The 16675-nt window shown below is 43.3% G+C and overlaps 2 protein-coding genes and 2 non-coding genes across 8 annotated transcripts in view; 2 read left to right on the top strand and 2 right to left on the bottom strand.

Moving 5' to 3' along the window:
- NCAPD2 (non-SMC condensin I complex subunit D2) overlaps positions 1 to 12851 on the bottom strand; it is a 28227-nt gene extending 15376 nt beyond the window's left edge. Inside the window, exons 1-7 of one of the 5 annotated variants that reach the window (XM_034645073.1) lie at positions 12701 to 12851; positions 11962 to 12613; positions 11151 to 11300; positions 2123 to 2198; positions 1785 to 1843; positions 1120 to 1298; positions 673 to 815 (exon numbers count right to left, since the gene is read on the bottom strand). In XM_034645073.1, coding sequence (XP_034500964.1) covers positions 673 to 815; positions 1120 to 1298; positions 1785 to 1843; positions 2123 to 2198; positions 11151 to 11277 — 584 coding nt within the window. In that variant the 5' untranslated portion in view covers positions 11278 to 11300; positions 11962 to 12613; positions 12701 to 12851. Of the gene's footprint in view, positions 1 to 672; positions 816 to 1119; positions 1299 to 1784; positions 1844 to 2122; positions 2199 to 11150; positions 11301 to 11961 lie in introns of all 5 variants that reach the window. The other 4 variants (XM_034645072.1, XM_019802789.2, XM_034645074.1 and 1 more) reach the window with 4 other exon arrangements.
- Positions 1375 to 1703, bottom strand: LOC117796862. Its single transcript, XR_004621567.1, has one exon. It is a non-coding gene; the product is annotated as a small nucleolar RNA U85 (small nucleolar RNA).
- A 74-nt stretch (positions 12852 to 12925) lies between the features above and the next one.
- MRPL51 (mitochondrial ribosomal protein L51) lies at positions 12926 to 14079 on the top strand. The gene is made up of 3 exons (XM_002922247.4): positions 12926 to 13160; positions 13245 to 13355; positions 13762 to 14079. The coding sequence occupies exons 1-3, from the start codon at positions 13082 to 13084 to the stop codon at positions 13956 to 13958; spliced, it is 387 nt and encodes a 128-aa protein (XP_002922293.1). The 5' UTR covers positions 12926 to 13081; the 3' UTR covers positions 13959 to 14079.
- Positions 14080 to 14460: 381 nt separating this feature from the next.
- LOC117796869 lies at positions 14461 to 14567 on the top strand. The gene has a single exon (XR_004621572.1). It is a non-coding gene; the product is annotated as a U6 spliceosomal RNA (small nuclear RNA).
- Positions 14568 to 16675: the final 2108 nt, after the last annotated feature.

Below are 16675 nucleotides of genomic sequence, written 5' to 3'. Positions count from 1 at the left end.
CAAGGAGCTGCACCATTGGCTCCATACCACCTCTGGGACTTCATAGCCTGTCCCTCTCACCTGCCCCGCTGCCCTGTCTCTGGCCTCGCTGCCATCACCTGTATATGCCAGATACACGCCCTCCTCGGGGTCTTTGTACCCGCTGTCCGTTCCTTGCCCTGGTTATTCCTCCGGATCCTCTCATGGCTCACATGGCCTCCTCTGGGTCTTTGCTCCAAGGTCACCACCTCCAAGAGGTCTTGCTAGAACAGCTGATTTAAGATCACAATGGTCTTCTATCAAACTCCCCATCCCCGCTTCTCTTGTTCTCCAAGGTAATAAACTATAAAACACACCATATATTTTACTTATTTTAAAAATCATCATCTGCTCTATAATACAAACTCTAAGAGGGCAGAAAGTTTTGTTTCTAGTGCCTGCCATAATACCAGCCATGAACTCAGAAGATGCTCAGTAAATACTATGTCAAGAATGAATAAATGGGCATGAAAGATGAGAAATTCACGGCAGTTATCTAACACTTGTTATCTACTTCTTAACAATTCTCAGTGTTGTGGCTATACTCCAACGTGTTATACAGAAGTGAGGCACGAAATGAAGTATTCAGAAAGAAGACATATCTAGCAGCAGAGCCTCGTTCCTCACAGCTCAGAAGCCATCCTAATCACCCACCTGACAAATTCCTCTTCAATTATTGAGTGGTTCCACAGGTGACGAATGTCCAACTGGAGCAGCTGTGTTAGAAGCTGAAGAATTGGCTGCCTCTCTTCTTCCCAGTCAAAGCCATGGGCTGTCTTGGCCCGGGCTTTCTTCCCCTAAAAAAAGGACCATATATATGTACATTTAGGGAAAAATAAGAAAACAAAGCAGGTCAAGATCTGCTAGTCTGAGTGCCCAAACTACCCAGTATTGAGATAAGGTAGAAACTAACACAGAAGACATAAACAAATTCCAAGAGCTTCTTGTCAGGGAAGGCTATGCTGTGATACTTGTGACTACTTCCTCATAAAACCTAAATAAGGACAGAAAGGACTCCCAGAATTGTTGGAGTCCCTTCTTTCCCATCCATTCCTGTACTCTCCAGGGCCCATATTAAGTGAACTAGAAACTACAAATTACCTTCCCAACGTCCAGGTCCATGAGGCTTGTCTGGCTGCTCATGGTCTCAAAGGATTCCAAGAGGCGTATCAGAGCATAGCAGTTCATTTTGAGAGCATTCAGGTGCGCGCTTCTATCTGACACACTCAGAGCTGCATCATCCAGGATAGTGGGGAGTTCCTGGGAATGACGGGACACCACTGCGAGGGCAAGAATCTGGAGTTGGCTTCATTCACTTTCCTAATACACCCCAACTTCAAAACACCCAGCAACTGCAGCCATCAGATTACCAAAGATCTGTGTTTCATCTCTCAGTGGTCACAACACAAGCCAAGTCCTTTGGGAGCCCTGACCTTGATACCCTGAACATGCCCTGTCCCCACTCTCTCACTCCAGTTACCCCAGTTTCTCTCTGGCAACTGGAGGAACCACCTCTTTTAAAGAGAGGTAGTTCAAAAGTAGGAAATATTTCTTGTTGGTCTGCCCTTACAGCGAACACACACAACTCTGTATTGCCCACCAAGATTACAGACCTTAATAGGTCAAAGGTCCCCGGGCTTAGCCAAACCAACTGAATCACCACAGCCTTGATATCATCACATGGCTAATAAAATGTAAGAAACAGTAAACAAACAAACAAACACTGACAAACACCTTCCATCCCCTACCCCCTGACCCATAAACACCTTTTATCAGGAATTCCAGAGTATCTTCCTTGAGGCCAGGATCTATAGTCCGAAAGTGACTATGAGGGAAAGAAAGTGTGGGGGGTGAGACAGGAAACTACAGAACCCATTCTAGATCAGATCAAACCTGAAGAACCTAATACTTAAAAATATCTGTGAAATTGCTCAACTGAATAAATGTGGTGTTAAGTTGGAGTCAATGCTCATTAGAAGGGATATCAGCACCCAGAGCCTTTATCAGTGGACCTATAATTTGGAATTTTAGGACTAACATGCAAAGTTAGGGTCAACAGCCAACAGTTGTTAAAGTACCAGCCAGCGAGGTGCTTTATACTTACTGCAGAATGCTGTAGACAGTATCAAAATGTTCCAGCATAGCCAGGGGCCCCTGAGCTCGGAAGGCAGCCTGAAATGCTATAAAGATGAAAGAAACTAATTAACACAGAGGGGAGAGGCCTTTTTGGTAAATTCTAGTCATGGCAGAAAATCAAGTTAATTACTTTTATTGGTCGAATCACAAAAAGAGACGGATCGTTTCGATGTAACCTATTATATTAATATCTTACACTTGTCCTATTTTATAATGAGAGCCTTGAGTTTCACATCTCTGAGTTCGATAAAGCAGATGGTATTATGCCTATTTTACAGGAAAAGCAATTAAGTCTCAGAGTAGTTATGTGACTCGTTCAGTGTAGTTAGTAGTGAACACAAACTCAGGACCTTTTTTTTTAAATTTTGAAGTTAAAAAGTGGCAAAAAAACATAAAATTCTTATACTTTTCACTCTAATAATGTTAACATCTTATATAACCATAGCACAAGAATCTATTCTAAACTAAGAAATTAACATTAACTCAGTTAGTTGTTCTATTTATGTCCTTTTCCTGGTCCAGGATCCCATTCAGGATCCCACAATGCATTTAGTTGTCATGTCTCCTTCCATCTTTGTCTTTCACAGTCTTGACACTTTCAAAGTGTGCTAGTCAGTTATTCTTTAGCATGTCCCTCGGTCTGGGTTTGTTTGCTATTTTCTCATGATTATACTGAGGTTATGCATTTTTGGCAAGGTGAACGCAGAAGGGAGGTTGGGTCCTTTCAATGCATCATACCAAGAAGTACATGATATCAACACCTTATTACTATGTTAACTTTGACCACTTGGTAGTGTTTGCCAGGCGTCTCTTCTGTAAAGTTACTATATTCCCCTTTGCAGTAATTAAGTGTCTTGTGGGGAGATACTTTGAAACTGTGCAAATATCCTGTATCTCATCACATTTTGCCCACTATTTTAGGCATCTGTCCATGATTCTTGCCCGCCACAATTATTACTGAGGTGTTTATTATATGGTGATTTCTCTTTTCTTTTCTTTCTCTCTTTCCCTCCTCCCTTCCTTCCTTTCTTTTTTTTTTTAAAGATTTTATTTTTAGGGGTGCCTGGGTGGCTCAGTCCTTAAAGCGTCTGCCTTTGGCTCAGGTCATGATCCCAGGGTCCTGGGATCGAGCCCCACATCAAGCCCCGCATCGGGCTCCCTGCTCAGCAGGAAGCCTGCTTGTCCCTTTCCCACTCCCCCCGCTTGTGTTCCCTCTCTCTGTCAAATAAATAAATAAAATCTTAAAAAAAAAATTTATTTTTAAGTAATCTCTATACCCAACATGGGGCTTCAACTCACAACCCCAAGATTAAGAGCTGTATGCTCTTCCAACTGAGCCAGCTGGGTGCCCCTATATGGTGATTTTTCTATCTCCACCATTCCTTCTACACTTACTAATGGGAATGTCACTTGAAGGATGAGCTGTCCCTTTCCCCTCAGTTATTTATTCAAATCGGAGTAGACTCATGGATATTTCTTTGTTTGTTTGTTTTTTTTAAGACTTTTATTTACTTATTCGACAGAGATAGAGACAGCCAGCGAGAGAGGGAACACAAGCAGGGGGAGTGGGAGAGAAAGAAGCAGGCTCATAGCGGAAGAGCCTGATGTGGGGCTCGATCCCATAACGCCAGGATCACGCCCTGAGCCGAAGGCAGACGCTTAACCACTGTGCCACCCAGGCGCCCCTCTTTAATTCTGTTTTAATCCATTCCTCCTACTATCTATTTCGTTGCTCAAATTATCCCATACTTGACCACCGGGAGCTCCTTCAATTTGGCCTGTGTCCTTTCAACATGCTCCCTTAACTTTCGTTGTCTGAGTTTCTTGTACCATAAGATGTTCCAGGCTCATCTGGTACTTTCCTGGCCCAGTCCTGGAATCAACCATTCTGAACAGAGTCCTGGTTTCTTTTATGGAAGTATGGCATCTAGAAACCAAGTTCAATGCACTAGTTAGGCTTACTGCTATTGGAGTAGCATAGTTTTTAGGCCCTCTCAGTAGAGAATAGCAGGCATGTATGTGTGTATACACACATATCCCCCATACCTATTTTTATCTGTGTATACAGTAAAAACATGAGTTCATTTACACATTTACTTAATCCTAGTATAAACACAAAACAGTTTCAGAACTGCTAACCTACACTCCTATAAAAAATATCAACTTAGCTTACAATAATTGTGTAAAATTCTTTTTTCCAGAGTATACAGTCAAAATACTACTGCTTTTCCAAGTTATGTACGTTAGTTCTTTTCTTCCCTATCCGTAATGTGATTATGTCAAACACTTGTCATGTACTTGTTACCACTTTATATTACATTTTGAAAATCCAGTGTCTTTTGATTCTCAAGCCCAGTGCTCTTTTCATCCTGATTGTACTGCTTCTAGATAAACACTTCAGTGTCAAGGGGAGTAGAGTCGAATTATGTCTTACAACATATAGGAGTGGCAAGGAAGTATGGGAATTAGATTTTGAACCAAGTTGTACACCAAGCTCTTTCTGAGGAAGGGGAAGGAACTAAGTCCACTGAATTCTTTTCTGCAATACCAAGCTGTTTTGGCTTGAAAGTAAAGCCAGAATCTTGAACTCCAAGTATCACTGCTGGCATTGACCTGATTCATTATAGTGTTAGGATGTCCAACTACGTACAAATCCTCTGTGATTTTTTTTTTTAAAGATTTATTTATTTATTTGACAGAGAGAGCAAGCGTGCGCACAGCAGGCAGAACACCAGGCAGCGGGAGAGGGAGAAGCAGGCTTCCTGCTGAGCATGGAGCCCAACATGGGACTGGATCCCAGGACCGTGGGATCATGACCCGAGCCAAAGGCAGAAGCTTAACCATCTGAGCCACCCAGGCGCCCCTCCTCTGTGATTTTTAACAAGCTGTCTTATTCCTCCAGTTCTTACAGCCTCCCTAGCACTATAATCATAACACATTCTCCTCTTTCTTTATACTTCTTACCCTATGCCTCTCTGACTAGTAGATGATTGTTTTCCACTTCACCAAAAAGAACGAGACCCAAAGAAAGCATAGGTTCTCTCGTAACCCTACTTCCCTACCAACAAACCTCTCTGCCAACATCTTCCCATTCTTTGCCTGAGTCTCAAGCAAAAAGTTTCTCTCTTCTAAAGCTAACCTGCCCCACTGCTCCAAAGATTTATTGCCTCTTTTTCACCTTTGCTTTTATCCTGTTGAGGACCTGCTCTTATCCTGCCAACATGCTCAGGCCTGCCTTTAAAACAAACAAAACAAAAATGCTCAATGCCTTTCATTTGACCTTGCTATCATGTCCCTTTTAAATTGTGTCTCCTCTTTCAATTTCCTGAAATCTGTTTCTGACATTTACCAATTTAACAACTATTCTCTCAAAGATTATCAACTACCCATTTTTCATTACAACCAATGATTTTCTTGGTCCATATATCTCTTTAATTCTTTGAAGCATTACCTACTGATCTAGTCTAGAGTCAGACTGCTTTAGGTTTACATTTGGCTTGAACATTTACCAGGCCAACCTACTTAGCTCACTAAGTCTGTTTCCTCTTCTCTAAATTAGGTGTCATAAAAGGAGGAGGGCTTTTCAGAATTTTTTGGTAAAGGTTAAGTAGAGATAATCCCTATGAAGCAGTCAGAACAATACTGAGCATACATTGTACCTCCGTATATGTAAGCTATTTACCGCTCTTACAAACCTCCTTCTGTGATCTGGAAAATATAAAAAATGGAAAAGAGAAAGACACAAGCACTGTTAACATCTGGCTAAATTTTGTCTATTTTGTATGCCCAGTATTTCTGCTGTTGAGGCCATATCACATATTCTCATCTCTGTTCTGCATTTTAAAATTTAATATTACAATAAGTATATTATAAAACCTTAGTAAATAATTTTTAATGGTCACATAATATTCCACTGAATGTACATATCTTAATTAACTTACTTATTCTTTTTTTTTTTTTTAAAGATTTTATTTATTTATTCGATAGAGATAGAGACAGCCAGCGAGAGAGGGAACACAAGCAGGGGGAGTGGGAGAGGAAGAAGCAGGCTCACAGCAGAGGAGCCTGATGTGGGGCTCGATCCCAGAACGCTGGGATCACGCCCTGAGCCGAAGGCAGACGCTTAACCGCTGTGCCACCCAGGCGCCCCTAACTTACTATTATTCTATCCTAGACATTACGGTGTTTCTTCTTCTTCTTTTTTTTTTTTATAGTAGGTTTCAGGGGCACCTGGGTGGCACAATTGTTAAGTGTCTGCCTTCGGCTCAGGGCGTGATCCCAGCGTTATGGGATCAAGCCCCACATCAGACTCCTCCGCTATGAGCCCGCTTCTTCCTCTCGCACTCCCCCTGCCTGTGTTCCCTCTATCTCTGTCAAATAAATAAATAAAATCTTAAAAATAAATAAATAAATAAATAAAATAAAAAAATAAAAGTAGGTTTCATGCCCAACATGGGGCTTGAACTCATGACCCTGAGATCAAGAGTCGCATGCTCTACTGACTGAGTCAGCCAGGTGCCCATACTGCTAGACATTATGGTATTTCTAATTTTTTCCACTAAAATTCACAATACAGAGCGCCTAGGTGGCTCAGTCAGTTAAGCATCTGCCTTTGGCTAGTTTATGATCCCAGGGTCCTGGGATCTAGTCCCTGCGGGGAGTCTCCTTCTCCCTCTGCCCCTTCCCCCTGCTCATGCTCCCCACCCCCCCCAAAAAAAGTCACAACACATTTACTCCCCTGGCAAACTTGGATTAAATCCAACTGATTGCTTACTCCATTCATGTAATCACACAAATAAAAATGGCTTGACAAAAATACACAATCATGCCAACTAGTCTCCTTTTAAACTTATGACCATTAATCTCAAATGGGCCCTTAGTATTTCTCACTAAGCCTATTACAAAGTCCCAGGCATACCCACTTTCTTCTAGGCAATTACTTCATACTTTTCCTCTGCACAGAAGATCAAGACCTTCTTCCCCAGCTCCCCCTCAGTTAAAGGGCTCATTTCCTATCTCACGGAGAAAAGAATCACACAGAAGAGAACTTCCAGCTGCCCCAAGATCTGTATCTCCCTGCACTGTCTGCATCGGTGCCCATGTACTCTACCTTCTCTTTTCCTGTTGTGGATAAACTGCTGCCTGCTCTAATAAAACCATCTCCTCTCCCTGCGTACCGGATCACACACTCTCTCACCTACTGAAGACACTGCACCAACACTCGGCCCCTCTCCCTCCTGCATCATCAACCTTTCCGTCTCTGATCATTTCCGTTCAGCACATACACATGCAATGCTGCCCATCACACAAAAAATCTTCCCTCAACTCTACCTCCTCCTCTACTATCAGCCCATTTCTCTGTTTCTCATTAAAGCAAAACAACCACAAAGAGTTATCTAAACTGTCCTCTCATTTTCTCATCAACTTCTTCCAGTTAGGCTTTAGCCCCCACCACTCCTCTGAAACCGCTTTCCCCAAGGTTGCTATCGCCACGCTGCAAAGTCTAGTCATTAATTTGCAGTTCAGCTCTCCCTTTCTTTTTGAAATGTTCTCATAATTTAGCCTCAAGTTAGCGCCTCTGTTCACTTTCTGCCTCAATGACTCGCACTCAGTTTCTCCTACTGGTTCTTTCTCACCTTCCCAGCTTCTACATATTGTACTGTCTCAGATCTTTGCTTTTTTTTTAAGATTTTATTTATTTATTTGACAAGAGAGAGAGAGCCAGCCAGCGAGAGAGGGAACACAAGCAGGGGGAGTGGGAGAGGAAGAAGCAAGATCCCAGCAGAGCAGGGAGCCTGACGTGGGGCTCGACCCCAGGACCCTGGGATCATGACCTGAGCCGAAGGCAGAGGTTTAACAACTGAGCCACCCAGGCGCCCCATGGACTGTCTCAGATCTTATGTCTTTAAATTTCTTTTCTTCTCCAACTACATTCAAATTTCAAGCTTTTTTTTTTTTTAAGATTTTATTTATTTATTTGACAGAGAGAGAGCCAGCCAGCAAGAGAGGGAACACAAGCAGGGGGAGTGGGAGAGAAAGAGGCAGGCTCATAGCGGAAGAGCCCGACGTGGGGCTCGATCCCAGAACTCCGGGATCACGCCCTGAGCCGAAGGCAGACGCTTAATGACTGAACCACCCAGGTGCCCCCAAATTTCATAGCTTTAAATGCCTTCTACATGCTGAATTTTAAACTCCAAATGTATAGCTGTAGCTAGTACTTCTCCCCTGAACTCCACAACTCTACAACTAACAGACTAACTCTGTTCCTCTCATATTCTGCTCCATCTCAGTAAATGTCAGCCCCATTCTTCCAAAAGCCTTGTCATCATGCTAGATTCTTCTTTCTCTAACCCTATAAATTCAAGCAAATCCATCAACAATCCTGTTTGCTCAACTTTCAACATCTGTTCAGTACCTAACTTTTTATGATTACCTCCACTGTTATCACCCCAGGCAAGCTGTATAGCCTCTCAACTGGTCTCCCCGCTTCTTCACTTGCCCCTCACACTCTCTATTCCACACAACAATGATACTTTTAAAACGTCAGACTATGTCAGTCCTGTACTTGAAACCCAATGGCTTTCAAACTCACTCACACTGAAGCTAAACCTTTACCATGACCCACAAGACTCTAGATTAGTGCTTCTCCAACTTTAATGTGCCTGTGAATTACCTAGGGATCTTCTTTTTATTTTATTTTTTTTTTAAATTTTATTTATTTATTCGACAAAGATAGAGACAGCCAGCGAGAGAGGGAACACAAGCAGGGGGAGTGGGAGAGGAAGAAGCAGGCTCCCAGCAGAGAAGCCTGATGTGGGGCTCGATCCCAGAACGCTGGGATCACGCCCTGAGCCGAAGGCAGACGCTTAACCGCTGTGCCACCCAGGCGCCCCATACCTAGGGATCTTCTTAAAGATGGATTTTCTGATTCAGTAGTTCCTTGTTGGATGTTGGGTTTCTGGTAAGTTCCTAAGTCATGATTCTAATGTTGCTAGTCTGAAGACCACACTTTGAGGAGCATGACTGTGGAAGAATCTGCATCACTTCTCACCTGACCTCTTTTTCCCTAGCTTACTTCACTCCAACCACATTGGTATTTTCCCACCTCAGAGCCATGGTACTGGCTTTTCTCTCTGCTTAGAATGCCTATGAGAATTGGCATAGTTCACTTCCTCACTTTTAAGGCCTCTGCTTGAATGTCACCTATCAGCAAGCCTTCTCTGATCATTCAACATAAAATGAAGTTCCTATCCCGCCACACCATATCTTGTTTATCTTGCTTATTTTTCTCCCTGGCACTTGTAACCATCTAATATATCCCGTATTTATTTATTCCTTGTTGAGAACCTTGAGAGAAAGAACTCTGTCAACTTGTCTGTTTTGTTCACTGTTGTATATCCAGTACCCAGAATACTGCCTGGCACACAGTATGATGTCAGTAAATACTTGTTCAACAAATTCAATGATCTGACCTTATAGAACTTATAGTTAGGGCTCTAAACACCAAAAGCAATGCAATTGTTATAAAAAGAACTCTTAGAGTGATTATCTATTTAACAAATGATGCGTTATAATAACTGAAGAACAAATGACTACAATGTAGCCTGTGCAACTGGGAAGGAGAGAACGTTCTATCTCTCCCCTACAGTGGATACTGTTGGCTAGCCACCTACCCGTTGAACTCCACACTCTGCCTTCTTTGCTTACCAAATGGTGATATGTCTAGGTTTGGGGAGGCTCCTAGATAATCTTGATCAATTTAGACAATCTGGGTGATTCTATTTCCCTCACCAGTAAATTAGTTAGGGAAATAGGCAAAATCCAATTCTGGCTAAATCTGTTGGGAGGCTTCTGGTAAAGTTTAAAAAAAGAAAGAAGAAAAAGAAAAGAAAAAAGAAAAAGAAAAGGCATAAGATAAAAAAAAAAAATCACCTTTTCCACCTCTGGACATCAGAGCAATGAGCTGCCATCTAGCAACCATGATGGGAAGGCCAAGAGGAGACAAGCTGGAGTTAAATTATCAAGCCACTGTATTAACCAACCCTTCTTGTTGTAAGAGATAACAAATGAAGTAGGTTATTATCCCTATCTTTACAGATGAGGAAACTGAGGCATGGAGAGAATAAGTAACTTGTCCAACATCAAAGTGGTAGAGCCAGGATTCAGATAGCTTGGCTCCAGAGTCTTTTTTTTTTTTTTTTAAAGATTTTATTTTATTTATTTGACAGAGAGACAGCCAGCGAGAGAGGGAACACAAGCAGGGGGAGTGGGAGAGGAAGAAGCAGGCTCGTGGCAGAAGAGCCTGATGTGGGGCTCATGCCCTGAGCCGAAGGCAGACGCTTAACCGCTTAACCGCTGTGCCACCCAGGCGCCCCTTGGCTCCAGTCTTAATTTCTACTCTATGTACCTCTCCAAAGCAACTTAATTGATATAAGACCACTTCCAATAAGCATAGTGACATTATGGGGTCTCACTGATAATGTATAAATTGTCTTGTTCATCTGTAGGTTTCAATAGATAACTGCATTGTCCATACACTGTTCAGTGTTACAGCTGCTATATGTATGTGTGTGTCTCTCCCCCGCCGTGACTGCACACTCTTGGAAACAAGAGATCTAGATTTTAAAGAAGTATTACCTGAAACGGGTCAGGTCAAGTCCCACACATTCTGAGAAAGCTACCTTCTCCTATAACCTTTAAATCCACCAGAATTTAATTTTGACATATGATAAGAGGTAAAGATCAAAAATTAGTTTTTGTCCAAAGAGTAGCCACATACACCCAGGCTGTTTATTGAATATTTGAGGAAAGGAGGTCAGTGTGTATACTCTCCATGTAATATATCCCAAGCAATGCTAAGAAAAAGCAGTGACTAGGAAAGACAGGTTCTTTGCCCTCATGGAGCTTAGTGGTGTAGTGGAACAGACAGACAATATAATTACATGTGGGATGGTTGTTTTGAAGTGCTGGGCACAATAGCAGCTATGGAGTCTTACCTCTAAACTGTGATGGAAGATTTCTGATGGACAATATCTCTTGCACAACATACTGATTCACCCCTCCACTTTTCAACAACTCCTCTGGGGATAAAGGCAGATGGAACTCATACAGCTGGGGAGACATCTTTCCCCCACTGGCTCACAGGGCTGGAAACCAAACAGCAAATAGGTAAGGGTCTATATCCAAGGCCTGTCTTTTTATCTGATTCTATTATTCCTCCCCCCTCCAATATATGATGCTTATATTAAACTTATATCAAATTGGTGCCATTATCTTAGAGGATGTGAGATCAACCCTGGACTAGAATCTAATTCTAGTAGTAACTCTGCCATTTGGTCATGTCACGTAACCCCGTGAACCTCATCTGCAAAACAGAGTTACTAATCTTTGATTACTTTACAAAGTTGCTCTGGGGATCAAATGAGTCAAGGGCTCTGAAAATGTTTAAAGAGCCGGAAAGTGATCAATCCATCAAGTTAGCATTATTATTTCCGTTTTTATGGACAAAGCTTAAGCACTGAAAGAATGTCTCACCCGAGGCCAGGACAATGGGCCAGCATGGGCTAGTGGGTGTCTTGGTCCCAGAATGGGAGGATTAACATTTAACATTTGTTTACAATGTGTCACGTACTCGTTGGGCTATTCGAATACATCATATCTGATCTAGTTCTCCCAATGCCAAACTCAAGGAATGCATAATAATATAGCCCAATTTACAGATGAGGAAATTGAAGCTAAGAAAGGTTAAGCGATCTGCCCATATTCCGCTGCGGATCTGTAAAACTTACTGTTTCTACTACATCTTACCCCAAGGACGCATGGAACCTCCCCGCCTCTCCCAGGCGGCCTAACACCGCGTCACGTTGCCCGGTACCCAACATTCCCAGTCTTTCACTCCCCGCTGCCCATTAACACCACACCTCAGAAGAGTTCTCCCGCCGCTCCTCGGACTCAGGTCGTGAGGCCGAAATGAAGGAAAAAACACGGGGCGCACAATACGCACCAATCAGCACGGCAGCACACGAGCGGGCAGAGAAACCGGCCAATCCCAAGCAGGCGGAGGCAAAATCCCGCCGCACAGCCAGGCGCCGCGCGGGCAAAGCCACAAACGTGGAGTTCAAATCTCAACGGCCGTTAGGAGGCCAATCGCGACACTCACTGCGGAGACCCGCCAATCACATAGCAGGAGCCGGGAAGCCGGGCCTTGCCGCTGAGAGAGGGGCGGGGCCTAGGTCCAGTACCCGCCCCCTTCGCCTTGCGGTCGCTTGGTTCTGCTGCGCTTCTAGCCGGGAAGTGGTAGTGCCCCTCGAGTAGGGATCCACTCAGTCACGCCCCAGGACAGGAGGCAAGTCCCAGCCGGGCGTTTAGAAGGCTTAGGCTCTAATCCACGTTCCGCCATCTCCTCTGCTGTGTGACGTCCAGCAGGTCACTTCACTGTCTGAGCCTTAGATTTCCTCCCCTGTAGGAAAGGGGTAATAAAAACAGCTACAGCGCAAAACTGTTGAGAGGCACAGAAAAAGAAAGCTCGGGGTTCCAGGGTCTGCACCTTCATTTCCTTCACAGTTGAGGGACCCTCCCCCCCAGGAAAGGGTGAATTTTCTTGAAATTCAGTATGGGGGCGTCCGAAGCAAAGGCGAGACGAGGGGCTCAGCTCTTCCGATGCTGCAAGACTTCTGCAGGCGTACCGGAAGCGCCGGGGCGGGGCGAGCCGGGGCGGGGGAGGTGTCAAGGCCTCCGTACACCGGAACCAGGGGGGCGGGGCTTATGATGGAGGAGGGAGGGGCCGAGGCGGGGTGAGTCTGAAGATGGCTTCCTCCACCTAGTGCACTCTGAGGCCAGCGCGGAAGGTCACTGTCAGTTTGAAGGCCACGTGCGACGCTACGCTTATGTTCGTGCGGTGTGCTTTTGTGGAGGAGAGACGAGAGCAATGGCAGGGAGCCTGTCATTGGGGGCAGGAAGGGCCCTATGGGACCGGGTGCCCTTGGCCTGCAGAAGCTTCTCTCTGGGTAAGTGGCTGATGTAGAAAAACGCCCCGAGAACTGCTTGTCTGTAAGCGGCTCGTATTCATTCCATTTCTTCCCCATCCCTAGGTCTTCCTAGAATGTTCCATGTAAGGCTCACTCTCCCTCCTCCCAAAGTGGTTGATCGTTGGAACGAGAAGAGGGCCATGTTCGGGGTGTATGACAACATCGGGATCCTGGGTAAGACGCGACTCCATGGCACAGAATTTCAGAATGGCAATTGTGCCGTAAAGACTTTTTTTCACCTGTGTAGGATGGTACGGTACTCAGTAGTAAGAGCAGACCCGTAAGTGTCTCTTGAGGTTGTGTTCACTGCTGTTACTCCTTATAATAACTTTTTCACTTTACAGGCAAGAAAACTGAGGCACAGAGACGTTGTGTGATTTCCCCAAAGCTAGTAAATGGCAGTGTCAGAATTTGAACCCCAAGCAGTCTGGCTCCAGAGACTGTGCTCTTGATCATGTGGTGTAATGTGTCTTGTCTATAGATGTAGCTCAGGGAAATGCAACTGTGTGCTGAAAGCTTAGCCGGTTCGAGTCTGTTTTCCTCTTGTGTTGGAAATAATACGTTTTCTCACATTTCACAGGAGACTTTGAAATGCACCCCAAAGAACTGATCAGGGGCCCCAGATGGCTTCGAGGCTGGAAGGGGAATGAATTACAACGTTGTATCCGAAAGAAGAAAATGGTTGGAAATAGGATGTTCCTTGATGACCTGCACAACCTTAACAAACGCATCAGCTATCTCTACAAACATTTCAATCGACATGGAAAGTATCGGTAGAAGAGAAAGCTGGGAACTGTGGAAGAGTCATATCTGTCACCCCAGAGAAGGGGAACAGTACTTTTCCTTATAAGGAAAGGAATTTGTATGCTCCCTGTAATAAAATAGGGCTTCTTTGGAATCTGTTATCCACACACTTTATTTTACTCTAGATGCTAGTTTTACTCATTTGTGTAGACTGTGAAGTCTGACTTATCCATAAGTCCTGTAGTCTTAGGTTTGGACCACTTGCCCTTTGCAGACTAGCCATACCTATAGCTTTTATTTTTTTATTTTTATTTTTATTTTTTTTAAGATTTTATTTATTCGACAGAGATAGAGACAGCCAGCGAGAGAGGGAACACAAGGGGGGAGTGGGAGAGGAAGAAGCAGGCTCATAGCAGAGGAGCCTGATGTGGGGCTCGATCCCATAACGCCGGGATCACGCCCTGAGCTGAAGGCAGATGCTTAACCGCTGTGCCACCCAGGCGCCCCACCTATAGCTTTTAAAAAAGAAAAATTAGTGCTCGCTTCGGCAGCACATATACTAAAATTGGAACGATACAGAGAAGATTAGCATGGCCCCTGCGCAAGGATGACACGCAAATTCGTGAAGCGTTCCATAAAAAAAAAAAAAAATAAAAAAATAAAAAAAAAAAAATAAAAAAGAAAAATTATTGCTGGCACTTTTTGACATTTAGCCCTTCATGTATTGAAAGTGGTAATTTTTAATTGCCTCATAATTCTGTTATGTTAAATGTATTTTTAAAAACACTTTCACACTGGTTGAAATAGAACAGATAAATGGAATTATGCTTCTGCGTTCTCATCAGAAATATTGGGCACCTTTTCTGAGCTGAGAATAGGAAAAACAAAATGTAGTAGATAATATGCTTTTCTGGTTAGGGAATAAAGATATATTCTCACATGTACACTTTAATATGAGGCATTAAGTACCATATGAATGGTTTACATCCTAAGCCTGACTGATCATCAGAATCATCTTGGTAGTTTCACAATTTCAAAAGCCTGGTCCCTGCCTCCAAAGATTTGTGATCTGTAGAGCTGAGCTGAGTCTTGCACATCTATGTGTTGTTTTTTTTTTAAAACACATTTTAAAAATGTATCCATACATATGATGCAAAATTTTAAATTACTAAAGTGAATCAGGTGAGAAGTTTTCTCACAGCTTGTTTTTTTGTGCTCCTTCACGGAGGTGACCATTCTTAAAAGATTCTTTTTAGTCTTTGGACACACACTGTGCATGTACAAGCATATATTAACTGTGTATCTCCTTTTGAGAAGAGTAGGATTCCATTCTCACTGTTCTGTACCTTTCTTATTTACTTAATATAACTTGGATATTGTTTATATCCTCACATTCTCTACCATAATGTTTTACTAGTTCCATTTTGATAGCTACTTAGACTGTTTCCAGCTTTTTACTCAATCAAAGTATTACTCCTCTAGTTTTGGATAATTCTGATTGAAATCACTCACGTAATTTTAATTAGACATGTTTGGAAACCTCTGACATGGAGATTAATGATCTAGATAAGAGATTGTATTTGGCCTAGTCAGGAGAGGTTTCCTAGAAGAGGTTGGAATTCAGTAAGGGAAGAAAGAAGTGGTAGAACATTTCAAGTGGGGAAGAGAAAAGTGCCCACTGGTGTATATGACCCAGCAATTCCCCTCCTGTTGGGTATGTACGCAGCGCAAATGAGAACATGTTCATACAAAAACTGGTACACAGACATTCATAGCATTGTTATTCATGATGGCCAGAAAGAAGAAACAACCCAAATGTCTATCANATTCCCCTCCTGTTGGGTATGTACGCAGCGCAAATGAGAACATGTTCATACAAAAACTGGTACACAGACATTTATAGCATTGTTATTCATGATGGCCAGAAAGAAGAAACAACCCAAATGTCTATCAATCAACTGATAAATAAAGAAAATGTGTGGGAGTGCCTGGGTGGCTCAGTCTGTTAAGCGTCTGACTCTTGATTTCAGCTCAGATCATGGGTTGTGAGATGGAGGCTCACCAAAGGCTCCATGCTGGACATGGAGCCTGCTTAATATTTCCTCCCTCTCCCTCTGTCTCTTACTCTGCATCCTCGTCCCTCTCAAAAAAAAAAGAAAAGAAAAGGAAAAAAAATCAGCAAAACGACGAGGATGACTGCTATTACTGCTGCACTTTAACTTAGTATTGAAGGTGGGGCGCCTGGGTGGCTCATTGTTAAGCAACTGCCTTCGGCCCAGGGCATGATCCCACAGTCCTGGGATCGAGTCCCGCTTTGGGCTCCTCCACTGGGAGCCTGCATCTTCCTCTCCCACTCCCCGTTTGTGTTCCCTCTCTTGTCGTCTCTCTCTCTGTCAAATAAATATATAAAATCTTAAAAAACAAAAACAACTTAGTATTGAAGGTCCTAGTCAATTCATGAAAGGAAGGGAGGAAAAGAGGAAATGGATATGAGGATTGAAGAAAAGATCAAATTGCGATCATTTACAGATTTTATGATTTTCATTGTCTAAAACAAGTCTTTAAAACTTAGATCTGAGTGGGGAAAAAAACAATGAGATTTAAAACATGTATGTAAACTTGGGGTGTCTGGGTGGCTCAGTTGGTTAAGCGTCTGCCTTCAGTTTGGGTCATGATCCCAGGGACCTGGGATTGAGCCCCAAGTGCTGGGCTCCCTGCTCAGCAGGGAGCCTGCTTCTCTCTCTCCCTCT

This window comes from Ailuropoda melanoleuca, chromosome 16, assembly GCF_002007445.2.
Source record: "Ailuropoda melanoleuca isolate Jingjing chromosome 16, ASM200744v2, whole genome shotgun sequence".
In the NCBI taxonomy this organism is placed as follows: Eukaryota; Metazoa; Chordata; class Mammalia; order Carnivora; family Ursidae; genus Ailuropoda; species Ailuropoda melanoleuca.
The sequence above is the reverse complement of the archived record's forward strand: the minus strand, read 5'-3'. Positions and strand labels throughout refer to the sequence as shown.